The sequence below is a fragment of the Plutella xylostella genome, chromosome 13 (genome assembly GCF_932276165.1).
Source record: "Plutella xylostella chromosome 13, ilPluXylo3.1, whole genome shotgun sequence".
NCBI lineage: Eukaryota > Metazoa > Arthropoda > Insecta > Lepidoptera > Plutellidae > Plutella > Plutella xylostella.
In genome coordinates, this window is record NC_063993.1 from 2078423 (window position 1) to 2105559 (window position 27137).

Here is a 27137-nt window from a genome sequence, read left to right on the forward strand (position 1 = left end):
GACCGCATCAGTAGGTACATTTCTATAGTGAGCATCGAGACGCGGCCTACGGCGTGACGCTGGACGCGACCTAAGAACGAGACCCGGGCCTAACCCTCCTGAAACGACGACGCATGGGCTGTACAGAGGTTACGCGTTATAGACGAGGTCCTGATGATGCAGAGCCTGCAGGCTGATGTCGTGGACCACGAGCGGGAAGCGGCGGCGGCAGGAGGGGGGCGGCGCGGGGGCGGGGGCCGCCGTCGACGCGCGCCGACGTCTGCAAGTAGAGACACTGTTGTATAGTAATATTAGTATGTGGGGACGTTTCACGCACAACCGCCATGCGCCATGCGTTGCCATCCGACCCCAAACTAGGCAGAGTCTGTAATATGGGTAAGTATAGGACAGCTGATCTACGCAGATACATAAAAACACCCAGACCCGGATCAAATATCTGCCCAAGCCGGGAATCGAACCCAGGTCTTACGGCATAGCAGTCAGACTCACTAACCAAAATTCCATTCTTTCGTCTTTTGTTTTGGACCGCGTGGTCCTTCGGGACTAGATGATGATGATATTCTCCGACCGATACGGCTACGGCGACTGCTGGTCAGAGTTGTGCCTTAGATGCGCACGGAAATGGCTGATATGAGTACTTAGCCAATCTTCATGGAGTTTATAATTAAAGAAAAACAGTGATTAAAAAACTCACTTTATGCTTAGCATCGCACGCGCACAGCTGTCCGGGACTCGAACCCTTCAGCATAGCAGTCAGGGTCACTAACTTCATTTGCTTGTCTATTGTTTTGGACCACAGTGTGAGTGCTTCGGGACTAGATCCTAACTTAATATTATAAATGCGAAAGTAACTGTGTCTGTCTGTCTTTCTGTCTGTTACTCTTTCACGCCAAAACTACTGAACGGATTTGAATGAAATTTGGTATACATATGGTCTAGACCCTTGGAAAGAACATAGGCTACTTTTTATCCCGGAATTCGCACGTGAAAACTTTTTAAGGCGAAGCGAAGCGCGCAGGAACAGCTAGTAGTTTATAATTGACTCACTTAAGCTTAGTATCGCATGATCACACGCGCACAGCTGTCCGGTACTCGAACCCTTCAGCATAGCAGTCAAGCTCACTAACCACTTCACCATTCGGTCGTCTTTTGTTCTGGACCGTGTGGGTGCTTCGGGACTAAGTACATCGCTTATTGACTCACTTATGCTTAGCATCGCACGCGCACAGCTGGCCGGCGATTGCCTCGGCGGCGGCGTGGCGGCGCAGGTGCCTCGCGCAGACCGCCTCGGCCTCGGTCGCCTCGCCCGGCGCGCTGCCTCGCCGCCCGCTGCGCGTTAGCGACGCGTGCGTCGGCGCGGCAATGCGCTCTACCTAGAGGTAACACATGTAATTATAGTTAATGGTTATGGGCAATAAGTCCGCTAAGCTGAGGCCAAACCTGCGCGACCAAAGCGACTTCGAAGCGGGAGCGTCTACCGCGCGACGGACCTTATCCATATACATCTGGCGCTTTGCATACCTACGCGAACTACTAAGTCCTACTAAGTCCGTCGCGCAGGTTTGGCCTCAGCTTTAATATGAGTACTTTTCGAAGCGTCCTTAGTCGAGCTAGCTTCAGCGATCGTAGGTAAGTAATTGATCGTTGAAGTGCAACACAATGGCATGGTCAGACATTGGATGGGTGACCGATTTTAAGTGGTTGATTTCTGGACGCTTCCGTGCTTCGGATAGTGCGTTAAGCCCTGGGTCCTACTTGCTGTTTCGGCAGCAGTCGTTAAGCCTAGTCAGAGGCCTTCGGGCAGCTTAAAAACGTACTGTCGGGCTGTCTACTTATCCGAGAACTCTAAGCACAAGCCTGCTTGTGTTGGGGTCCACCAACCCGCACTAGGCAAGCGTGGTGGACTAGGGCTATTACCCTTCCTTCATTGGAAGGAGACCCGTGTCCCAGCAGTAAGAACGTGATAGGTAGATTGTGTTACAGGATGTTATAATAATTATCATGGAGTTTAATCCTGTTCACAAAATTTAAAAACCTACTTTAATTAACACAATCATTGATAAAATCACAAGACATGCTAATTAATGATAAGATAAGATGGCTGCAGTTTAGTTCCTATGAACCAGCTTTGTACCTGTAGCCTATAGGTAGGTATAAACAAGAAGACAGGATTTATTGAAAATTTGACTAGCTATGATTTTTATCGTAAAATACACATTCATAAGCCACAAGAGCAAGTGAGAGGGAAACATTTGCAACCATTTTCAAAATCCTTCTTGGATTGAATGGCTTCTACTTCCCAGAATAGATGCCTCAAGATAAATGTTTGCTTATCACATTTATTGACAGTCTCTTATCCATCATTACTATCATTAAGTAGCTGATATATTTGATTGGGTATTCCATTATTGGTACTTTGTTATAATTCATTCAGCAACAAACAACTTCTTTATATCAATTGCGAATGCAAAGTCAAAATAACATGAAAAGATACTTAGTGTTCTCTGTTATAACTTTAACTGTGGTGTCCACAACATACGGTCATCCTGTGAGTGCCAATGTGCCCGAGTGTAGAGATGGCGAGGAGTGGGTAAATCAAGAATGCCGCAAGATCAACAAGAACGTCATAGTTGTGCCACCAAACTGCGCACCTGGACAAGTCTTGATCAACGGACAGTGTCGTGACATTTGGAGACAAGGAATCAACAAACCAAATGTGATAGATGTCCCGGATAACTGCGGTCCCAACCAAAAATTAATCAACGGCCAGTGCCGAGACATTTGGAGATACAGCGTCAATGTACAAAACATCATACATGTACCGGATAACTGCCCTCCGGGTCAACAATTAATCAATGGGATTTGTCGGGATATATGGTTCAGAAACATTGACGTTCAAAATGTAGTAACAGTTCCTCCGAACTGCCCCGTGGGTCAGGAATGGATAAATGGACAGTGTCGAGATGTCTGGCCTAGAACACAACCAACTGTGCCTAAAGAAGATGGTGGTGACTTCACATCAACGAATGGTGAAAAGTAAGAATAGGTAAAATTTCTTCTTAGCATGTGGGTGATAAACATTAGAGCTGGGTTAAGGTGTTTCATATGGTCATTAGCCAGTAAGATCATCCAGAGTGCACCGAAAGTATAGGTAGTAGCTACGGTTGATGAGTGATGCGTCAATCCGGGAGCAGAGATAGTGGTTTACTTGTCTAAGTCTGGAAGGCACGCTTCATACCACAATAACACATTAAACTTTAACATTTTGTTAAATAGTTAGGTACCTTTCTACTGCTTTCCTTTCTTTTGCCTTTGTATTGTAGTAGTTAACTGTATTTATTAATTTATCCAGCTAAGTAGTTCATTCAAGTCAGTGGTGGTGGTCTTACATAGGTACTTACATTAGCATTATTTTGTGCTATTATTTTAAGATGAACTTCGATTGAAGGCTGGGTATCTATGTATGTACCAGACCTGTCTAAATAGTCTAGATATTTGATTGTTACAACAATACACAGGAAATATGTAATCCAGCATTGCAATGTTAATTGCTCGAGATAAGGTAATGCTTCTTTATCGTAAAGAGAATTGTGGTCAATTAACAATATCGATACATATCTACCTATAAAGGTACCTACATCAAGTTACATTATTTCCTACGATACATCTTGCCCTTAATACTGAAGATAATGCATTTAAGCGAAACATACTTAACTTTTTTTTTACTTTAACAATAACACAAACGGCATTCGAACTAAGATTCTTCTACCATAAGAACCATGTTATTATCTTTGCTAGATGTCAATATACTTGCCACATCGATCGTGTACATCGCATGTAACTTTATTTTTTCCAATTTCTATATTTTCAGGATCGTTGGACCACAAATGACTCTGCACGACCTTATAATGAATGAACAAACGGTAGGAGATATAAAAATTAAAAACGTCATCAATGTGCCGAACCAATGCCCCTCTGGGTTCAGGCCGGATGCCCATGGCGTATGCCGGCCGATATGGACAGCTTAGAACTTTTGTCAATAAAATTAATTTTAACTTCCTGGTGCTACGATTGTCGTTATTATAAATATTATCCAACCTAGTTACCTAGGTATATCATTTATCAATAATAAAATATATGTATGTTATCAGTAATGTTGCATTTAATTTGAATAATTAGTCATTATTAGTCTAATTACTTTTTTTATCATAGGGTAAACCCAAATTACCTAATGTAATTAAATAACTATGTGGGACCTCGTAAGCACAGGGTGTCAAGGCAAAGCGCAAGGGCGCGACCTAAGTATACCTACCTACCTATTTGTCTCGAAGGGCATTCGTATTTCTGAACCTTGTTGTATTTCAAATATTTTTGGCAGACAAACATAACGATGACTGAAAATTAAAAAAGTTCGATTCAAAGCTCGTTTTACCTCAAAGCTGTTCTTCCGTCGCCGGCGCTTGGGCGCGTGTTGGGCGGGCGGCTTGCGGCGGGCGGGCGCGGGCGCCGGCGCCCCCGCCCCGAACAGCCCTCGCTCCTCCGCCACTCGGATCATGTACTTGGCGTCCAGACGGGTGATCTCCTGCCAGATAGAGTAGCACTTTCTTTGACAGCGCCTTAAGCACTTTATTTAAGAGGACGTTGATACTTTCACTACTAACTCATAACTATAACTTGCAGATACCTTGTCGGATAAATGGCTTTATGCGGGATGGAAAAAAAAACTTAATCTATCTCGCATAAATCCATTTATAGTCTGAACAATAATTAAGATTTGGGTGTGGGTGTAAACTAAATGATTCGTGTCATGTCCGGGCTACCTCTGAAATGACTAGGCTTCTTTACAACAGTAACTAAAATCCCTTGTTAGAGTAGAGTTACACGATACTTACCTTCCTTTGAATGAGACCGAGGAAGCAGCCATCTCGTTCTAGGATCAAGTTAATGTCCAGTCCGTTCCCCAGAGCCGGCAACTGGCTCACTTCGAACAGATCGCAGTCTGGCACCTGCAATGTCAAAGGCGCAAATACCAGACCATTAAAATAAACTAGTTAAATAGGTTCTAATAAATGCATTACGTTTCACAATTTCACTTTAGTTGACAATTAATGTCGAGCGACATGTGTTTCACACACATCACGTTATTTAAACACAACCAAGCACAACCATCAACTCACGTTAATATCGGGCAAGTCGACATCGGGATTCCTGGGCACGTCAGGCGCGGGCGCGATGGGCCTCGCCCGGGTGGTGCCAGGTCTGGAGAAGGAGCTCCTGGTGAGGATGGTGTCCGTGCTGGCCTGCCGCCGCACCCCCGGGGGGCTGGGGTTCCCTGCTGGGCTGGCCGAGTGCTGGGTCAGAGACTCCGCTGTGGATTCTAAGCCTTCTGCTTCAGATCGATAAGTGTCCGCCTCTTCCAGGGTCGTCGATGTGTTGGATAGCGCTGTCTCTGGGCGCGGTTTTGGTGTCTGAGAAATTTATCTTTAGGTTAGGTCATATTTTAGTTCGTGTCAGTGATAGTTAAGCGGATAACAATAATCATAGATACTATATTATAGGTATACGATACACACAAATTCAATGTATGGCAATAAAGGTCAGGGCGTCTAAGCAGTCTAGCGTTTTACTAGTGTCCACCAGTATCTGAGAGTCACTTTTATCAAACGCTAAACGTATTTAAATATATATAAATTTGAAATACATTTTGTGCTAACTGACAGCCGTTTGACAGGCTACTAAAATTCCACCTAAGGCTCCCTACGCACAGGCAGGCGCTTGGCGCCTATAGCTAGTCACTTAGCGAGTATCAATACACACAAAAGACGCTAAGCAAGCCTCCTGTCTGTGCGGACGTAGCCTAACATGGCGGCGACGGTGTCATAATATAAGGAGTCCCGCTCACGTGGTGCTTCCGCTTGAGCAGCTGGTGCCGCTCGCGCGCCAGGCGGTTGGCCTCGGCCACGGCGCGCGACACCTGCGCCTGGTTCTCCGCCTCCAGAGCCGAGTGCGTCTCGTACAGGATCACCTGGATCTGCAAACAACGTCACTACATGTTATTGGCATCTGAGAGTCCCTGCATCTGCAAACAACGTCACAACATGTTATTGACATCCGAGAGTCCCTGGATCTGCAAACAACGTCACACTGTACTTAATTGAAATTCGAGAGCCCTTCAACTTCTTGCTTCGTTGGTTTGTCCAGTCATGCTACTAGTGCACCACCGCTGGCTGCGTGTAACGCATTGTGATCTGCATTCAACGTTACACTGACACCTGGAAGTCCTAACAACTTCTTTGCTTCTACAAGTTACTGCACCACCGATGAGTTTGTTTAATTGCCATAAATCTACGTACCGTTTACAGTCTGGGCCTTGACCTTTACGTGAAAATAATAATGTAATTTGAGTGCTGTAGGATTTAACAATGCTATAAGTAGCATAGTTTAGAACGACCGGGAGGTACTTGCCTGAGGCTTCGACAACAGAGTCTTCAAGGTTTTCTTCTGCTCTTCAAGTATGGACGACACGCGGGTTTTCCCTTCGGTGTCCACTTCGCACTCTGTCAGAACCTGTATGTTAAAGTTAGATCTGCTTTCAAACTTGCGATAGGAACACCCAGATAGGTGTGCAGGATGTCAGAAACAATCATCAACAATAATACCCACTCAAAAGAGTAATGCAAGGTTGTGTATTGAAGGCGGATTAGTTGAGAGTTGGCCAATGAACAATGCTTGGTTAATGAAGGTGTAAGGTTGACATAAATATCTGTTATAAAATTATCTGAAATAAATGAATTTAATAATAAAACCTACCTCAAGCATGGCCAGATCCCCACCGCGCCCGCACACCAGATCTATAGGATCAGTCACAGCGGAGTAGGAGTTGGGGGGCGTGGCCAGGGCTGCCACCACCCCGTCCAGCGCCGCCGCCACGGCCGCCGAGCCGCAGTGCACGGGGTCGCTGACCACCTGCACCGCGCCCCCCGCCGTCGCAGCAGCCCCCGCCGTCGCCTGGATGCCCATCTCGCGGAGAGCTAACACGTAGCTGTCTATCCTGGATATTTAAATATTTTTATGGAGTTGTATTTGGTGCCATCTTGGTGGCTGGATTCGTGCGAGTCTTAATGTGTCAGGTTATATAGTTATGGTGTAACCTCACACCAGAGATATGCACGCCATACACAGGGTCATTTTACGCTTCTACTTAGAGAAACCATGGTAAAATTAGCCAGCCAGATGCCTAAGTTGACAGTCACTAACTGCCCAGGGAAAAGGGTGACGTAAAAAAAGCACAGACGATAAATTTCTCAGTGAGGGTCCTTCCGAAGAATTATTGCTGTAATCAATGGTTAAGTACAATCTCCAGTGGTGACATACTTATCTCCAGCTCCGAACACGACCAGGCGTCCCAGCTCGGGCACGGCGGGCGCGGCCGGCGTCTCCGCCTTCAGCACCTGCGGCAATCACACTCTAATATAAATAAACGAGGTATATACGGCACAGCCCTTCCAAACGCAGCGTGCAATACTTAAAAGTCTATTGACTGCTGAGCTAGTAGAAAAAATCTGATCGTCATAAGAATTGATGCGTTCTTTCCCCATTTCATTTATAAAATGGACCGTATTTTCGCGCGCGCGCATCTGCTGCATTCTTTCTACAATGTATAAGGCTGCGTTCACGACGCCAGCGGGCAGAGCGGTGGCCACGGACATATTACTAGTCTGGAGACGGAGATTTGTACGTACGAGTACCTCTTCGCCATAGAGTACTTAAATGATTCTATATAGTGCGTGCCGCCACGCTTCGCCGCTGGGACCGCTCCGTCGTGGATTCGGCCTAATAAACAACATATACCACCACGGACCCATAGAGTAAAGTAACTGACCTGAGCCAGCTCCTGCAGCTGCGCGGCGAGGTAGGCGGAGCAGCGCGGGGAGGAGGCGTGCGACTGCGCCACCGCGCCCTGCAGGCTGCGCGCGCGCAACAGCCGGCACAGCGTCGACGCGCCCTCGCAGAACTCGCGCTCCTGGTACGATTAGTTTTTTTAGACAGTGTTTAGAATTTAAAAAAAAATACAATTATAAGTACATAACAACATACGACGATAGTCAACAAAACGGGCGTGTTGCTCTGAAACACATTAACAACATAGCGACACACACCACAACAGCAATACAATACGGAGACGGAACTTTAAGCCAGTACTTTATACGTAGTTACAAGTTGGTTACCTACAAGAGACATCACTGTTTGAACCTCGCCTGTATAGGCACTTTAAGACGCAGGCGACAGCACAACAATGAACGTATTTTTTTAATTTGGTTCTTAAATAGGTAATTAAGTATAGCAAACTTCCTTACTTGTAAAATGATGAGGCCGTTTTTCACTAAATCCATTTGTCCAACACTAAAGTTTTGAGGAGGTCGTAGAGTTATAAACCTGAAAAATCCAAAACTTTACTTAATGATCTACGAATATCTGTTACCTAAAGAAATCCTAAGCGTGTGGAATTAATAAAATATTCAACTCATTTGTAATGTAGGAGCTTTAACACATTGTAATTATGTACATAATATAATGATTGGCTACAGGTGAACTTTCATCAGTGTCATACTGAACACCTAAGTTGGGAGCAACATGAACACCTAAGTTGGGAGCAACAACTAGACAAAGTGTCGCGCAATGTCTATGCTTCTCTCCACTCTTTGCTTCGCCTTAAAAATTTCCTTCCACAACACACCAAACTAGCCTTAGTAAACTCATTGCTTCTACCTATCTTAGACTATGCGGATGTGTGTTACTTGGATCTGACCGAGGTGTTACTCAATAAGCTTGAACGCTTATTGAATACCTGTATATCCGTTTCGTTTTTGGGCTACGTAAATATGATCACGTTTCTCAGTACCGTTCACAGCTAAAATGGCTCCCCATTCGTGATCGTAGGAATTTACGTATCCTATGTCTCCTTTTTTCCGTTCTCCACGAGCCAAATACTCCCCCCTACCTTAAATCCATGTTTGATTTTCTTTCTGACACTCACACTCGTCATCTCCGTTCCTCCCATAACAATCTTTTAGCATTGCCCTCTTTCCATTCCGGTTTCATGTCTAACTCTTTCGCTGTCACCGCCGTTCGCCTATGGAATAATCTTCCCGAGAACATTAGAAAAGCCCCTTCTCGCCACATCTTCAAGCGACTAACCCGCGCTCACTATCTCAGCCAATTAAATAGATAGCATTTTCGTGTACCTGTCTGGATGTTATATTATTATTTTGTATTTTTATATATTATATGTATACCTATTATAGTTATGTATCCTTTGTATAAATTTATATAAGTATTAGAATGTATTTTTATTATATATATTTACATAATTGATAATTGTTAAGTAACGTGTTTTTAGTTCTTTCATCTTTCATGTTTTTTTTTTTGTTTTTTTTTTTGCACATCTTTGTACCAGTTTTCCTGTACCTCCTGTAGGTTGGCTGGTAGAAAATGCTCTTAGCATTAAGCCCACCTTTTGTACATTTATTTTATATCTGTGCAATAAAGAATTAAATAAATAAATAAATGTCCGTTGACAGGTTAATGTACCAACCAGAATGAATTGAATGAAAAAAAAAAACAGTAATGAATGTTCTTATGAAAGCTACGCCTTAGATAAACCGTGGAGCAGTGCTGTACTGCTATAGGCTGATGATGATTACGAAAGCTTGGTTCCCTACTAAGCCCCAGTTTCACCATACTCTGTTAGATCATAACAAGGGATTTGTTGTTGACTTTTGACAAGCTTTTAACACATCTGTCAAGAATTTAATCTGGAGATGAAGTATTATACAATGACATTACAATGTAACAGGGGTGTTAATAATCTAACAGACTATGGTGAAACTAGACATAAAGCCTATCCCTCGTACCTGGGACAGACGCGGTCGAAGCGGTACTCGCCGGCACACAGCTGCCGCGACGCGCTGTACGAGAAGCCCAGCTCGTGCAGCCGCCGCACCAGCGCCGCCAGCTTCCTGCAGCAGCATCATCGTCATCATCAGTCATGGGAAATGGGAAAGAGCCACTCTGAGAGACGTACTTTTACGACTTTTTGTCATTTCGTTCTAGGATCAAGTTAATCTGAAGTCCGTGATCAAAAAGCGATTTGCAAAAACACAAAGCGTAAACGCGAAATATGCCAATCGTTGTTACGGTCAAGGAAAACATCGTGAAGAAATCTGACCTCCTAAACAGTAGATCAAGCTCATCTTGATCATGATCTTGATCAGAACGGACTAATTCTGTGGTCCAGCTAGGTGGGAAACGGTTCAAAGCAAGAAAAGCAGAGCAGATTTAAGGATTAAGCTTATATTCGAGTGACTGTAGTCACTGTAGCTGCTAACCACGTCCGTACCTTGTTAAGTACAAAAGCTCCAATGGCACGGAAGCTCTAAAAGCTCACAAAGGCATAGACATACAACATTCACGACCCTATCACGTTGCACTAACTCCTATTAACACATTGATGGACAGTACAGAAGACCAACGGCGAAACTTAGACAGTGTCCATCAATGAGTGTGCCAATTTCTCCATAGTGCGTTAGAGCATAACCAGCAGGGATTATTGCTTGACTTTTGACACATCTGTCAAGAATTTAAATATGGATATGACGTATAATTGACGAACCAATCCCTGGTTACGATCTAAACGACTTTGGAGAAATTGGAGCTAAGAGTTGAAACCTCGGGCGAGACTCACGTGGCCTTGAAGGTGTTGACCCAGCCGGTGACGCTGTCCTTGTGCACGCACGCCGAGATCCTCTCCTCGCGCAGGTGCTCGGGGAGCAGGTCCGCCAGCCTGCGGGGGAGGGGGGTGGGGGGATTATAAACCTGACATAGCATTTACTGCCAGTTTCAATAACTCTATCTATCGATAGCTGACAGTTACTTTCGTACTATTTTTCCAGAATGCAACTTTTTAGGAGTCAAAATCGTATAGTACTTAATGTCAAGTATCGACAGATAGAGTATTGAAACTGGCAGTTACAGAGAAAATCATTTGCGGATGCTAATACGTAACGGTAAATTTAAAATTAGTCGCTACAGAATTTAGCCCGATTGTGAAACGTTTCAAGACAATAAGTCCTATTATTGTTGTTTACTGAGGTTATCAAGGCTGTAATGTAAACCATTTGATTTTCAAGTAAACACCATCTTTTTATACCTTAAAGCTTTGTACCTACCTTCCCAAATTTACAAACGACTACTGCAACCATCTCACTCACGATATAGCCTTGTTCTTGATCCGTATGCGCGCTATAGCGGCGGCGAAGTGCACGCGCTGCCGCCACACGCTGTCCTCCGCGAGCTGGAACAGGGCGCCGCCCTCAGCCAGCAGCGCGCCCGCCCGCGCCGCCTCGGCCTTAGGGCGCGCCGCCCAGCGCCGCCGCGCCAGCTCCATCACGAACAGCCAGACTATGTTGCGGTGGGTTAAGAGCTGGTGGGATGTCGTGCAATGTTAATTGTCTTTAGAACACGACCATATAATGCCCCGCATAAGAGGCTAAATGCGGAAAATCAGCTCGCCATGATAGATAGATAGATTGAGCACACGACCATATCATTCGCATGTGTAAAATTAGGTTTAAGCTAGGTAGGTTGGTTGATACAACAGTTTGTACTCAAAGGCAATTATGTAGCTCAGCTCTAAGTATTAGGTATTATTAGCAACTATAACATAAATCTAGATTCTTGGATTTATTGCTGGTGGTACGTACCTAAATATTTTTTTTTTTTTAAGATTTTATTATCACTCCACAGACTTTATGTCCGTGCCTTTTTGAGAGATCAATATATTGTGAGAGTTTGGTTGTTTTTTATCTTCATCTTTTAACTACTCACTACTCAATGTGGAAGCTTATAATATACAGGGTGATTGGTAATTAGTGGCGGACCCGTTAAGGGCAGATAGAAGAGGTCAATTGTAGTCGATTTCAATAAGGTATGTACTATCCGAAAGTTAACCATTTCTGAAATATTAATAATTTTAGAATTTTATAAAAAAAATCGTCCGTAAAAAGTTTAATCATTTATTTAAGAAAAAGTAGACCTTTTTTAACCACTTTTTTAATGGTTTTACATTATTAAATAATTGAAAAATAATAATAGCTATTAAATTTACATAACTAACGTTATCTTAAGCCATATAGGCTTCAAAACATCAAAATTATAATAAAATAAAACAGTCACTTTACAGAAAAAACCTTAATTAAAATAAAAAATCACCTAACAATTTTTGTTGCAAATTAGCTTTAAAACTTTAGTATTTTATTAGCTTTCGAATGAGGTATAACAAACCTAAATTGGCCAAGGAATGCCAAAAATATGACTTTCTTAACACAATGGGGCAGGTAAAAAACTAGAACAAAAGAGTCGCAAGAGTATTGTTATCTAAGGACTACTTGGCAACCTTTTCAGTCCACTCCTGAAATTTCATGCGTTCGGATGTGTTTAAGAAGCGTCCGTAGTCGAGCGGGTCTCAGTGATCGTAACTGATCACTGAGGTTAAGCAACAACTGGCTCGTTCAGCCATTGGATGGGTGACCGATTTCAAGTGGTTCTTTTCTGGACGCTTCCGTTCTTCGGACGGCACGCTAAGCCGTAGGTCTCGGTTGCTGCTTCGGCAGCAGTCGTTAAGCCTAGTCAGAGGCCTTTGGGCAGCTTGAACAGTCGGGTTGCCCATGCACTTACCCGACAACTCACTCAGCACAAGCTTGCTTGTGTTGGGATTCACCAACCCGCACTAGGCCAGCTTGGTGGACTAACCCTTGTTTCAATGGAAGGAGACCCGTGCCCCAGCAGTGCCGTCCGAAGAACGGAAGTGTCTAGAAAAGAACCGCTTGAAATCGGTCACCCATCCAATGGCTGAACGAGCCAGTTCTTGCTTAACCTCAGTGATCAGTTACGATCACTGAGACCCGCTCGACTACGGACGCTTCTTAAACACATCCGAACGCATGAAATTTCAGGAGTGGACTGAAAAGGTTGCCAAGTAGTCCTTAGATAACAATACTCTTGCGACTCTTTTGTTCTAGTTTTTTACCTGCCCCATTGTGTTAAGAAAGTCATATTTTTGGCATTCCTTGGCCAATTTAGGTTTGTTATACCTCATTCGAAAGCTAATAAAATACTAAAGTTTTAAAGCTAATTTGCAACAAAAATTGTTAGGTGATTTTTTATTTTAATTAAGGTTTTTTCTGTAAAGTGACTGTTTTATTTTATTATGATTTTGATGTTTTGAAGCCTATATGGCTTAAGATAACGTTAGTTATGTAAATTTAATAGCTATTATTATTTTTCAATTATTTAATAATGTAAAACCATTAAAAAAGTGGTTAAAAAAGGTCTACTTTTTCTTAAATAAATGTTTAAACTTTTTACGGACGATTCTTTTATAAAATTCTAAAATTATTAATATTTCAAAAATGGTTAACTTTCGGATAGTACATACATTATTGAAATCGACTAGAATTGACCTCTTCTATCTGCCCTTAACGGGTCCGCCACTAATTACCAATCACCCTGTATATATTTTATCTTTTATATATATATATATATATATGTATACCTATATATTATTAATATATTTTTTTTTTTGCACTCCTGGAGGAAAATCTACACAGACACCTGGGAAGGGGACCCAGGTAGTGTCGGCCTTTAACCGACTAAAAACCCCCAGTTGTGCATTTCTTGTTTTTTTTTTGTTTTTTTTTTTTTCTTTGTTTCACACAGTCACACTTACAATTATAATGGCAACAAACATTTGAAGGGTAGGGCCAGTGTCAGCTGTCTTCAGAGAACTTAACAGACGCCTGTCAGTGGCCACACACTCCTTTTGTCATCGCTGTTGTTTTGCCTGGTGTTAATGTGTGACAGTGTTCTTAAAACTATCTTAATTTTATTGGTCAGTTCTTATACAGATAATATTAATTCATGATATACTATACAATACCTACATATCAAAACTATACAATACATGCTATATACTATACATAACAAAACTATAAAATACATGCAATACTGTTTGGCCGTCAATATAAAATTAAAATCAAAATTCTCCTATTCCGCTCCATTTTGCGTTGCCAAAAGCCTTGATTGCTGGGCAACGACCTCTTTGTCCCGATTTTTTATTGCCATCTTTAGGTTGTACTCGAGGATCCGTTTCTTCGGTGCTGTTATTGCCGTTTTAGCGAGGTTGCCGATAGCGTCCTCGGTGTCATCCGCATAGTAGGTGCAGGCGGTGGTGTGCCTCGACAGCGCCACTACTGCGTGAGGTATGCTATCGTGCAACTTTATTTTATCTTTTGTTTTTATGATAATGACGGATTCGTACGTCAATCCCTGTGCTTCGTGTATGGTTAAGACGCGTGATCCCGTTCCTTCTCCAAACCCTTGGCTGGTCAGGGTCTCTTTTTCTTCCTGTGTATGCGTCAGGAATAGAGTGTTGGTTTGGGATTTTGGAATTGCTGCGTCTGTAAACCTTTTCAGCTGCAGGGATTAGATACGCGCTGTGGCTGCGTATATGCCTGAGTATACTTCTCTTAGGGCGTATGCAACATCCATGGGGTTTCTGTATGAGCACAACAGCTCCTGGGTGATGTTTGCTACCAGTGTTGGGCGACTGTACCTTAGTTCGAATAGGTTCTCTCTGTCTATGTACGGTAGCTGGTTGATGTCTCCGATTAGAGCAATATCACTGGCACGGGACAGGCGGGCGGCAATTACGATTGCCCCGAAATGGTTCATCAGGGCCTCGTCAATTATCAGGCGTTGGCATCCGACATGTTCTCTAAAGCCGTACCTAAATATTAAAACCTAGCATTTTAAATAAAAGGAGAACTTTTACTATTGTGTACCCAGATAGGAAAGTTATAACTATGGCCAGATATGAACACAAGCTTTATTGCCCATGGTATACCTGCGAGCCTAAATATAGACACGAGTTACGATGAGCAATAAAGGCTCCTATTTGATTAAACACTGATAAGACACGCCATCGACGCCGAAGTGTCAGGCGAGACGTTCAGAGGCAAACTTCGTGAGCTCATAAAACGATAGCCATTATCGGCTTCAACATCTAAAAGACAATTCGTTTTGATCCGGAAATAGCTTGTTGTAAATAAGTAGCGGGCTCGTTCCATCCCCAATTCTGCACCAATCAGAACTGTGGAATAACGTTTTAAGTCACGTCATTTTTCTAATGCGAATTTGATTTCATTTGCTACCGTAACAGACATTTATTACCGTTTTTATAACGTCAAAGGACCCGACCTTGATTTGTTTGCAGACATCATAAATCCTTCTTCGAAACTTTTTCAAGTTTAAGGATATTATTTATAGAGCATTGATTCTTTACTTTAATAAACGTGACTGAAATGTATTAATTTTGATGCAGCAAAAAAAGTTACTGTAACATGTTTACCCCCGATTTATCTCCGATATGGTGTCATCAACTGTCTTAAACGTTTTAGATACCTACTTACTGATGTTGGAACTCTTTTCTGATCTATCTGTACGCCCCGGTATGTAAGATACATCAGCTACTATAACAGGCCGTAACGTAGAAAACCTCTACGTTACATGATGTAAAGCCATTTCAGTTCCCAACAGAAAAATTTAAAGCTATAAACTTTAAATAATCTAAGATATCATGTCGCAACAATCTACAACATTTGCAGCCAGCAAAGTAAATAGGTAAATATTCAGGTAAAAATGCAACGTATAATGTATTGTAACTTATACTGCACTCCAATATAAAACTAACCTGTGGAAAATCGCCAAAAAATTCGATGTCATTGATTGCTTGATCCAAGATCGACTTGTCTGTAACAACAAAAATAAATAAGTTACATATTTGCAAAGTTTATGATATCGATGACTATGATCCTTGTTCAAGTTGAGGCCTTCGATGAAACAAATGGTATCTGTTGTAAAAATTGCGTGACGTCTCAGCCGAGGCAATAAGCTACGATATTGAATATCGATCTCAGATATAATAAAAATATGCGGACAAGTGGGCACAACTCATACTGTATAAGGGAAGGTTCTACGGCTAACAATGTGACCTATTTTACTATAGTAGTTATTGGAGAAGTATTAGAAAGCTTTATTAAAAAAACGATAAGCGCTGAAATGTGGGTAGGTTACCTATAGGGGCACAGAATGCGCCACTGCCAATCTGGATACGGATTTCAGGCACACCTTTAGTTTATGTTAAGTTACAAGTAAGAACTCCATGTTAGAAGTAAATGTTATGTTAGAAGGAAATACTCAGCATTTCACCAACTTGTGGAAGAGAAAATATATCGCACAACACGGGTGTGTGACATGTGCCAGCGGCCCCGCCGTCGCATGGCTCGCATGTCGCAGAGACAAAACAGATCGAACATATTTCAAATGCCACTTTATGTAGGTAACTGTTCAAGTATTCGGTGCTAAGTTTTCAGGTTATTTTATTGTGTTGGTTTGTTTTTATTTATGTATAGATCGTAGCATGCTGTAGCATGATTCGTAGCATATTGCTCGTAGCTTAAAGTTCGTAGCATGAGCTTAGTTATCAAGAAGCAGCTCGTTATTTGTAAAACGTGAGGTATTTTCAGTTCAATTAAACACTGGGTGTGCTGCTACCTAGTTAGAATAAGGGTAATCGATCCCGCCTTTGAAACTCAAGGCAATCAATTGCTGGTTTCAACCCTTTTAGAGTTGGAAAAACGCAGAAATAGCATTCTCAAAGTGGGTTGCATGAAATGCTAAAGTTAATCATATTTTTATCCTCACTAAAGCATAAAGTTCCCATAAAAACATTCATTAAGTCATAATTATGTTTTGTTATGTTGGATGCCATGGCCCTATTAGAAGTTGTTGCTATCGCACCGACTTGGGTCTACTTTTAATGCCATCCGAAAACGGGGCATGTATATATTTTTTTAAAATAATAAATACTATTGTGATGATATATGACCCAATAGGAGGTGTACAATCGTATTCGTAAGAGTCGGACGTGTGTCAGTTGCTCTCGCAATAGTTTTAAAATTATTTTCCTAAAATTCTGATTGGTTAAATTAGTGTTTTTAAATTTCCTTGTCGCACCTATGGGAAACATATGCTGAGTCGCCGCCCACCGCCGCTGTACGGGTGAGATAGCCTGCTTGCTATTGTTGCTTGGGTCCACCGGGTCCTAAAAAAACGATAAGCGCTGAAATGCGGGTACAGTGGCACATAATGCACCTCTGCCAATCTGGATACGGATTTCAGGCACACCTTTAGTTTATGTTAAGTTACAAGGAAGAACTCCATGTTAGCAGTAAATTTGCTGAAATAGTCAGCATTTCACCAACTTGTGGAAGAGATAATACCTATATCGCACAACACGGGTGTGTGACATGTGCCTGCGGCCCCGCCGTCGCATGGCTCGCATGTCGCAGAGACAAAACAGATCGAACATATTTCATGCCACTTTATGTAACTGTTCAAGTATTCGGTGCTAAGTTTTTCAGGTTATTTTATTTTATTGGTTTGTTTTTATTTATGTATATAGATCGTAGCATGCTGTAGCATGATTCGTAGCATATTGCTCGTAGCTGAAAGTTCGTAGCATGAGCATTAAGTAGTTGATAGCAGCTTGTTATTTGTAAAACGAGAGGTAAGTATTTTCAGTCCAATTACAGACATCCCCTACTATCTAGTTAGAATAAGGGTTAATCGATCCCGCCTTTGAAACTCAAGCACAGAATAATAACTAGTACCAGGTACAGAAGCCCATCTTCGCAATGGCCTGCAAAGAAATATGACTCCATTCCATAAGCAATAAGATCTAATTTAGATCGCGTTCCGGCCGCACACGTTTTTATTTACTTACCTACCAATTAATTTTTGAGGGAATATGCGCCTTATTTCACTGGACTACGGTGCATAATAAGTTATACGTGGTTATACGCATTGAAAAAGAAGCCACCTTAGGGTTGCCTCAGCACCACAGACTACAACGTTTACTAAGCAACGGACTGTTACGCCCCAAGAGTCGGCGGAACTCCTAGCCAAGACATTCTACCCAGATGACTCCGTAAGCACCGACCAACTATTCCATGCGGAACTGAGAGAAAAAACAAAGAACATACCTCAGGATCTTAAAGATGACGATCCACCATTTACTGCCGCAGAAATAGACCTCGTGCTACAAGCAATGAACGCAAAAAAAGCCCCCGGATCCGATGGCTTCACTGCCGATATCTGTGGCGCAGCCATTCAGTGCGATAGGGAGGTGTTCATGGCGATAGCCAATAAGTGCTTATCGTTTAAACATTTCCCATCCCAATGGAAAACGGCCCACGTGGTTATCTTGCGGAAAGCTGGCAAAGAGGACTATACACACCCAAAATCCTACAGACCAATAGGGTTACTCTCAGTTCTCGGAAAAATTGTTGAAAAACTAATGGTCAGTCGCCTCCAGTGGCATATCTTCCCGACGCTAAACATAAAACAGTACGGCTTCATGCCTCAGAGAGGAACCGAGGACGCCCTCTATGACCTCGTAGAACACCTAAGAGAGGGAATAAACAGTAAAAACATCGTCATTCTCATCTCCCTGGACATAGAGGGTGCTTTCGACAACGCATGGTGGCCCGCTTTAAAACATCAACTGACAAAGAAAAGGTGCCCACGAAATCTGTACGAGATGGTATGCTCTTATCTCAGTGACCGAAAAATCAAGGTCAATTACGCTCGTGCAGCATGTGAGAAGGGAACCACTAAAGGATGTGTCCAAGGCTCCATAGGAGGACCGACGTTCTGGAACATCATACTCGACTCACTGCTACACAAACTAGAGGCTGAGGGAGTGTATTGCCAAGCTTTCGCAGATGATGTGGCCCTTGTCTTCACAGGTCAAGCAGTAAACACCCTAGAGGAGTCAGCGAACAAAGTACTAAATGAAATAGTGGAATGGGGAACTCGGAAAAAACTCAACTTCGCACCGCATAAGACCAACGCGATGCTACTAACAAAGAAGATGAAGTACGATCTACCCCAACTATCCATGGCTGGCACAAAAATTAATCTCGTAGAGGAAATAAAACTGCTGGGCCTCATCATAGACCGCAGGTTAACTTTTAAAGCTCATATTACCGCTCAGTGTAAAAAGGCAGCGGATATTTACAAACAGCTAGCGCGAGCGGCGAAAGTAACCTGGGGACTTAACGGTGAAATTGTGAGGACAATATACATCGCAGTAGTGGAGCCCATCATGACATACGCCGCAAGCGTCTGGTCGGAAGCCGTTGAACTGGAAATGAACAAAAAACAACTGTTCTCGCTGCAAAGAGGTTTCGCGCAGAAAATATGCAAAGCCTACCGAACAGTGTCGCTCACATCTGCACTGGCACTATCGGGATTGCTGCCTCTCGATCTCAGAATACAGGAGGCAGCAAATCTGTACAAATCCAAAAAACTTTTGTCAACCGACTACCTCCCGCCAGGCAAAGAGCTCGAACGGAAAGTAGGGTACCTGGACTTACCACATCCGTCCACACTTACCTCTACCAACTACGAGTTCTTTGAAAACACCAACCCGTTGCATACCGGTTCCCAAATCTTCACGGATGGAAGCAAGATAGAGGGAAAAGTCGGCGCCGCCCTAAGTTGGTGGGAGGATGGAAAAGAAAAACTGTCCGAGACTTTTGGTCTCCACCCGTCGTGCACGGTCTTCCAATCGGAACTTTATGCCCTTCACAGGGCAACAAGACTGGTGAGCTCTAGTACGGATAACAAAGTGAACATCTTGAGCGACTCGAGATCATCACTCGATCTGCTCCGAAATCCGAAACTGAGCCACCCCCTGGCAAGAAGCATAAAGGAAAACATTGCGAGGGTCGTGTGCGAGGGCAGGGAGATAAAAATGTTCTGGCTGAGGGCACACATTGGAACTGCCGGGAACGAAAGAGCCGATGAGCTCGCCAAAACGGCAGCTCTACAAAGCACCTCCCACGACTATGACAAAGTCCCCCTGTCCTATGTCAGGAAAAAGATCAGAGAGGAATCGGTCCGGAAATGGCAAGACCGATATGCGACATCCAGTACAGGAGCAGTCACGCGTAAATTCTTACCGGATGTCAACCAAGCTTACCGGATTACGCGAAGTGCCAAACTGACCCCTGCTCACGTACAAATGCTGACTGGACATGGGGGGATGGGAGAGTATTTGTACAGATTTAAACTCAAAGAAAGCCCAGAATGTGAATGCGACCCCAACATCATTGAATCGGTCTGGCATATAATTCTCGACTGCCCCCGTTTCCTTGCTGCAAGACAAGATCTGGAGACATTGATAAACAGGAATTTGGTGGAGTCAGAATTAAAAGATATTCTGGCAGACACCAAGCATAGACCTCATTTTCTATCTTATTCAGATCGTGTCTTCAGAGTAGCAGCCAGGAGAAACAGCACCATACCCCGCCCCGACCCGCAATCAATACCAGTATATCAAGCCTCAGTCACAACCATCACAGCACCACCACAAGCAACTCCTAAAGAAACAGCAACACATCAGCTGTTGGATTGTGGAGAAAAAGGAGAAGCTAGACTAAGACTCCGAAGCGTGGCTCTGTTCATGGACGGAAGCAGTGAAAGACTCGGCATCAGCTTCTGCATCTCAGGGGCGCGAAAGAGCGTGGCCATATCACCCGGCCTAGCCTCTCTCCTAAATGGGAGCACATCGAAGGCTACCATGAAGCGTAAAGCCTACGACGCATTGCCAGTAACCCTAGTGGGAAATCAGCCCTGCAGACTAGTGCGATGGCGTAACAAGACCATCGCACTATTCGAGTGGGCCGACGACACCCCGTTCGTTCAGGCATGCTCATGGCTCAGTAAGCTTGGAGAGATAGCGCTAGACAGTAACGTCCCCAGGATAATAAGCGTAGACGCAATGGTGATCGAGTATAGGAAAGGCGAAATTGTTGACCAGCTGGGTTGCCTAAAAGCCTCAAAACATCATGAAATAGTGGTGTACGAGGACAGAGGCGAAGATCTAAGCTTTCTCAAAGGTCATATACTTGCGAGGGGCATTGACAACTGCCACCAACAAGCCGAATACTTAGTCACCGGATCTGAACGCCTACAGGAGAGGATGACCGCTGGGGCTGTCGCCGCTTCAGAACAACGGAACATGGAAAGGAGGATGCACAATTTAACATCGCAAGGGCGTGTCCAAGGGTTCCTCCAGGCTTTTAAAGCAGCTGCCTCAAGCCTTATAGGAAAACCACAGAGGACACCCGAGAGGCGCCAAATCTCCAGAGAACCTAAAACTGGAAAAAGGCTTGCCCAGAGGAAAAGTACTCGAGCGGATATGGGCCAGGTGGTCCCACCGAAGCTGAAAACAGCTACCACCTCAAACGACCATCTAGAGAATGCCGCCATCGAATTTATGGCAATTACAACCGCCACAAAGCAGGTAAATCTCTTGTCCTGTAAAACGATCATGCAGACCTACAGGCAAGAGAACGAAAGCCGGCTAAAAGTTTTACTCGAGGAGGCCGAAGCCTGCATATACGATAACAGTAGTTGCCAAGTCCTCAGAGGCAAAATGACTGGAGCGTATATGGCGGCTTATAGCGAGGAATGCGGATTCGTGCCCTGGGAACGCAACATCCCGAAACTCACTCTCCCACACAACAACCAAATGGTGGTCGTAGCTCAGTGTACCAGGATTATGCTAGAGGACAAAATCCTAGCAAAAGCGGAAACCATTAACGCTACCTGGAATAGCTGGACGATGCCCACCATCGCTTGGGTGAACGGGGTACCTGGATGTGGGAAGACAACCTGGGTGGTAAATAACTTCGATGTGAGCAAAGACACCATTATCACCACGACAACTGAGGCGGCCGTCGATATACGAAACAGGCTAGCGCATAGGATCGGGGACATGGTTAGAACTAGGGTACGTACGATGGCATCAGTCCTAGTAAACGGCTTTAGAGAACATGTCGGATGCCAACGCCTGATAATTGACGAGGCCCTGATGAACCATTTCGGGGCAATCGTAATTGCCGCCCGCCTGTCCCGTGCCAGTGATATTGCTCTAATCGGAGACATCAACCAGCTACCGTACATAGACAGAGAGAACCTATTCGAACTAAGGTACAGTCACCCAACACTGGTAGCAAACATCACCCAGGAGCTGTTGTGCTCATACAGAAACCCCATGGATGTTGCATACGCCCTAAGAGAAGTATACTCAGGCATATACGCAGCCACAACGCGTATCCAATCCCTGCAGCTGAAAAGGTTTACAGACGCAGCAATTCCAAAATCCCAAACCAACACTCTATTCCTGACGCATACACAGGAAGAAAAAGAGACCCTGACCAGCCAAGGGTTTGGAGAAGGAACGGGATCACGCGTCTTAACCATACACGAAGCACAGGGATTGACGTACGAATCCGTCATTATCATAAAAACAAAAGATAAAATAAAGTTGCACGATAGCATACCTCACGCAGTAGTGGCGCTGTCGAGGCACACCTCCGCCTGCACCTACTATGCGGATGACACCGAGGACGCTATCGGCAACCTCGCTAAAACGGCAATAACAGCACCGAAGAAACGGATCCTCGAGTACAACCTAAAGATGGCAATAAAAAATCGGGACAAAGAGGTCGTTGCCCAGCAATCAAGGCTTTTGGCAACGCAAAATGGAGCGGAATAGGAGAAATTTTGATTTTAATTTTATATTGACGGCCTAACCGTATTGCATGTATTTTATAGTTTTGTTATGTATTGTATATAGCATGTATTGTATAGTTTTGATATGTAGGTATTGTATAGTATATCATGAATTAATATTATCTGTATAAGAACTAACCAATAAAATTAAGATAGTTTTAAGAACACTGTCACACATTAACACCAGGCAAAACAACAGCGATGACAAAAGGAGTGTGTGGCCACTGACAGGCGTCTGTTAAGTTCTCTGAAGACAGCCGACACTGGCCCTACCCTTCAAATGTTTGTTGCCATTATAATTGTAAGTGTGACTGTGTGAAACAAAGAAAAAAAAAAAAAAAAAAAAAAAACAAGAAATGCACAACTGGGGGTTTTTAGTCGGTTAAAGGCCGACACTACCTGGGTCCCCTTCCCAGGTGTCTGTGTAGATTTTCCTCCAGGAGTGCAAAAAAAAAAAAATTATTAATAATATATAGGTACCTATATATATATAAAAGATAAAATATATATATTATAAGCTTCCACATTGAGTAGTGAGTAGTTAAAAGATGAAGACAAAAAACAACCAAACTCTCACAATATATTGATCTCTCAAAAAGGCACGGACATAAAGTCTGTGGAGTGATAATAAAATCTTTAAAAAAAAAAAAAAAAAAGCAACGGACTGACTTTGTAAAAAGAATGTCATGTTTTAAAACAAAATTAATTTGAATTTAGAATACAAAGCTATTCCAAACTTTTTTTCTATTGGAAATATCCAGTAAAAACAATAACAATTTCATAGTTAAGATATTTTGAAGTACATAAAATGTGTATGAATACCTAAAACATTTAATTTTGTGAAAACATGTTTTTTTTTCGTTATAATTTATATTATGGATATAATTTATATTATGATACAGAACGTGTTAGTTTCGTTAAGCACTAATCCCACTCAGCGCACATTTTATAATCGATTCATTAATGCATTTTGAAGGTAGTTGTGTCTGTAAATTTAATACTTTAACGAAAACAAAATTGGAATAGACTTTGTTCAACGTGGAGAAAAAAAAGGGTTTGTAGTTCGGATTAATTTCATTTCAAATAAGGAACGTAGAAGAAATCAATAAAATACTTAGGACGTCTTGCACAACAAAGTTAAATAAAATTAAATCTATGACCTCTTGCTCTGACATTATACTGTCAGAGCAAGAGACAAACTATTTAATTTTATTTAACTTTGTTGTGCAAGACGCCCTTAGATTAGTTTTACCTGTCAGCATCTTTTGGTAATCTAAAAAAAATTAAATTTGGATCACGATCCGTATTTAAGCAATTAAATACGGCACAGTATTTTTTTGCTGCTTTTTTTCTTTTTATGTCCATTTTTCTATTCATAATTTTTAATAAATACCTAAATACGACATTTATAAACTAGTACAAAATAGGAACAAATAGCGCGCGCGTGTATCGTCTTCCGCTTGCGGCAGCCGACTAGATTTGCCCCATCGATGGGGCAGGCGCCAGGCTGGCGCCTGCGCCGCCCATGCGCGGAGTGACACAGGCCTGACTCAAGGTAATCAACATACTCTTTTAGAGTTGAAAAACGCAGAAATAGCATTCTCAAAGTGGGTTGCATGAAATGTTGAAGTTAATCATATTTTTATCCTTACTAAAGCATAACGTTCCCATAAAAACATTCATTAAGTCATAATTATGTTTTATTATGTTGGATGCCATGCCCCTATTAGAAGTTGTTGCTATCGCACCGATTAGGGTCTACTGTTAATTTAATGTTATCCGAAAAAATCAGGCAGATGATAAAAAATATGTTATTCATTTATAATAACCATTCAGGATAACCTTTTATTGCACAATATACAAATGTAATTATGTACAATCAGGTGGAACTAATGCTAAATTCTGACTATAATTAGGTGCTGAAATCTTGGTAGAGTGAGGGTTGTCTGATAGTATAGTTTAGTATAATATATTTCCATTTGACGTACAACTTATTTATGTTGTAGCTGTATTCATGTTGTAATAGCCTTCACCCCCTCCGCACTTCCGACATTATTTACAGAAATAGTTTCGTGCCCGCGACAGTTTCACACGCTTACTGAATTTATCGTTAGTACAGTCTGTTTAACACAGTTTTGATAGTTGTGTCTTCTGTGTACATAGCGAAATGATTTTAGAATCTCTAATAATACCCCTGGTAGGTACTTATATCTATTCTCATTCCACGGGGAAAGACATATAAGTATTTAAAAAAAAACATTTTTGGGCAGACCTATGGGTAAAATCATTTCAAATATGGGTATTTGATGGGATATTGTATGGTGTATCACCCCCTTAAGCTTGGACCACTGTGTTATAGCATAGCGTAATAACGTAGGTACTGTTGGTTAAATGTGAACGAAAAAATGAATACCTATGTCACCTATGTGGGGTACCTAATACAATAAACTTCGTAACGTTTGCTCACTTTCGGCGGCAAACAGTCATTTTGGTTTGGTCACCGCCCAAAGTCCAGCAGTGGACAATTATTGGCTAATAATAATGACACTTACATCGGAATACGTCGTAGATGAGGGAGTAGACCACCCGCATCTCCTGCTCATCCTCGAAGGTCACATCCAGCGGGGGCTTGCACAGCAGCCGCCCGGCCTTCAGCACCTGGTGATAACGACCAATTTGCAATCACTTGTAGTGAGTAAAACCAAGCCAAATCAGACCTTAGGCTACAATATATTATTTTATGTTATAAGAAGATATGATTATGTAATACTGTTACTCTCATCTCACTTCTTTTGTCGTTGAAGTCAACATTCGGCATTTAGGTAAGTATAATAATATTGAACTTGGCTCTCATTTCACATTTGTTTTTGATTGGATTTCACATTCCTTCTATAGCTGCCGCAATGGTCCTACCCAGTAATAAAAACCGAGTCCTCCTAGTTGAGGCCCTACCGGTAGGACCATCGGGACGAAGACGGATCAAATTATGTCCGAAAAGTGAAATCATCCATGCTGTCGGATGATGGTTAGGCATGTAATAAAGCGGTATGTTCTGCGCATAAGTAAGTAGGATAATTAGCTCTCTTCAGTTTGGGTCGGTCATCTGTCCTATGTTAAAAAGGCTTTGCTGCCTCCCCTTACTTTACGATGACCTCTGAGTATCGGCTAGGAGATCTTATTATTATGGCCATAATTAAATAAAGCCAATCTTGTTATTATGGCCATGTGATAAAGCCAGCTACATAGGTGCTTGTGATCCTCGCATTATCAAACAAACCTTAGCAATATCCCATGCGGGTCCGGGGGTGTTGGTGAGGGCGACGGGGGCGGGGGCGCGGGGGCTGCGGTACTCCACCACGAGGCTCCACGGCGCCCACAGCTCCGGGGGCTCCGAGGGGGCGCGGGGGCTCCTGGCCACAGGACCTGACTCATCGTCTGCGCTGGTAACGGGAAAGTAATAATATTTAAGGTCAAAAGAAGATACAACTTGGGAAAGAGTCCAAAAGCAGATAATAACTATGTATATCATCATCATCACGACCCATCACGTCCCCACTGCTGGGGCACAGGTCTCCTTCAAAAAAAGATATACTGTATAAACACAAACGATCGTGGAAAATAAGGGAAAATTAGTTTCAAGAACTTACATGCATTCATACTGAGGAATATATTTTTTCAACATTTGTACAGAGAGTAAGGATGTTACACTAAGGTGGGTACAATGAAGCTGCCCATTTTGAGTAAAGTATATATTTTATATAATATTTTATGCTGACCTAATATTTAGAATAAACAATGAATAAATTCATTTTTAACGATTTTTTTGTAAACATTATTATAATGACAGTATTAAAATGACATTTTATAAATTTCTTCTCAGCATACTGGAGCAAAGAACTCCTTCATTTTCAGCCTTTAACCGTAGAATGAATAATATACAGTATGGACAATAGACACGAATGATACTTATAACCGGCTGGGATTCGAAGTAAGTAACTAACTTAAGTCGAGTTTCAACTATGGCTTTCAAGATCCACTCGATAGATCATCATTATCATGAAGGCATCGCCCGTCAGGCCTCGCTCAGACAAGTTAATCTAACTTCGACAGACGCAATCTTCGCTGAAACCAGTACAATATTGAACTGGCAATAACTAGGTTACTGTTTCAACAGGCGGCGCTACCCATGTAGGCAACTATGTGTTAACATAACATGCCGACCTCTTGTTGTTACGTAACCTTCTTACATTCTTATTTGAATAAGAATACAAATGTGTTCCCTCACGGAAAATATTGAGAATGCTCTGCCTTACAATTTGGTGGCGACGGCGACTGACATTCATCGATGTCGCCCTGACTCCTAGAGCCGACCG

General features: G+C 42.6%; 2 protein-coding genes across 2 annotated transcripts; one reads left to right on the plus strand and one right to left on the minus strand.

The window, feature by feature from the left end:
- Positions 1-77: 77 nt before the first annotated feature.
- LOC105392979 lies at positions 78-26499 on the minus strand. Its single transcript, XM_048625009.1, has 18 exons — positions 26471-26499; positions 26042-26204; positions 25317-25422; positions 15809-15867; positions 11271-11482; positions 10745-10843; positions 9915-10019; positions 8358-8436; positions 7883-8023; positions 7375-7451; positions 6811-7051; positions 6466-6567; positions 5903-6031; positions 5178-5468; positions 4893-5006; positions 4433-4582; positions 1204-1373; positions 78-259 (listed from the first exon to the last, which is right to left on the minus strand). Exons 1-18 carry the CDS (start codon positions 26497-26499, stop codon positions 130-132), a joined length of 2397 nt encoding a protein of 798 aa, XP_048480966.1. The 3' UTR covers positions 78-129.
- LOC105392972 lies at positions 2393-4154 on the plus strand. Its single transcript, XM_011564664.3, has 2 exons — positions 2393-3036; positions 3872-4154. Exons 1-2 carry the CDS (start codon positions 2465-2467, stop codon positions 4026-4028), a joined length of 729 nt encoding a protein of 242 aa, XP_011562966.3. The 5' UTR covers positions 2393-2464; the 3' UTR covers positions 4029-4154.
- Positions 26500-27137: the final 638 nt, after the last annotated feature.

Excerpts from the sequence above, each read along its gene's own strand:
- LOC105392972 (XM_011564664.3), top strand. The coding sequence starts at position 2,465 with ATGCAAAGTCAAAATAACATGAAAAGATACTTAGTGTTCTCTGTTATA. Across the intron at positions 3,037-3,871 it reads ACATCAACGAATGGTGAAAA|GATCGTTGGACCACAAATGA; the intron begins GTAAGAATAGGT and ends CTATATTTTCAG.
- LOC105392979 (XM_048625009.1), bottom strand. The coding sequence starts at position 26,499 with ATGGGCAGCTTCATTGTACCCACCTTAGT. Across the intron at positions 8,437-9,914 it reads TTCGACCGCGTCTGTCCCAG|GTTTATAACTCTACGACCTC; the intron begins GTACGAGGGATA and ends TGGATTTTTCAG. Across the intron at positions 4,583-4,892 it reads TCGGTCTCATTCAAAGGAAG|GAGATCACCCGTCTGGACGC; the intron begins GTAAGTATCGTG and ends TCTATCTGGCAG.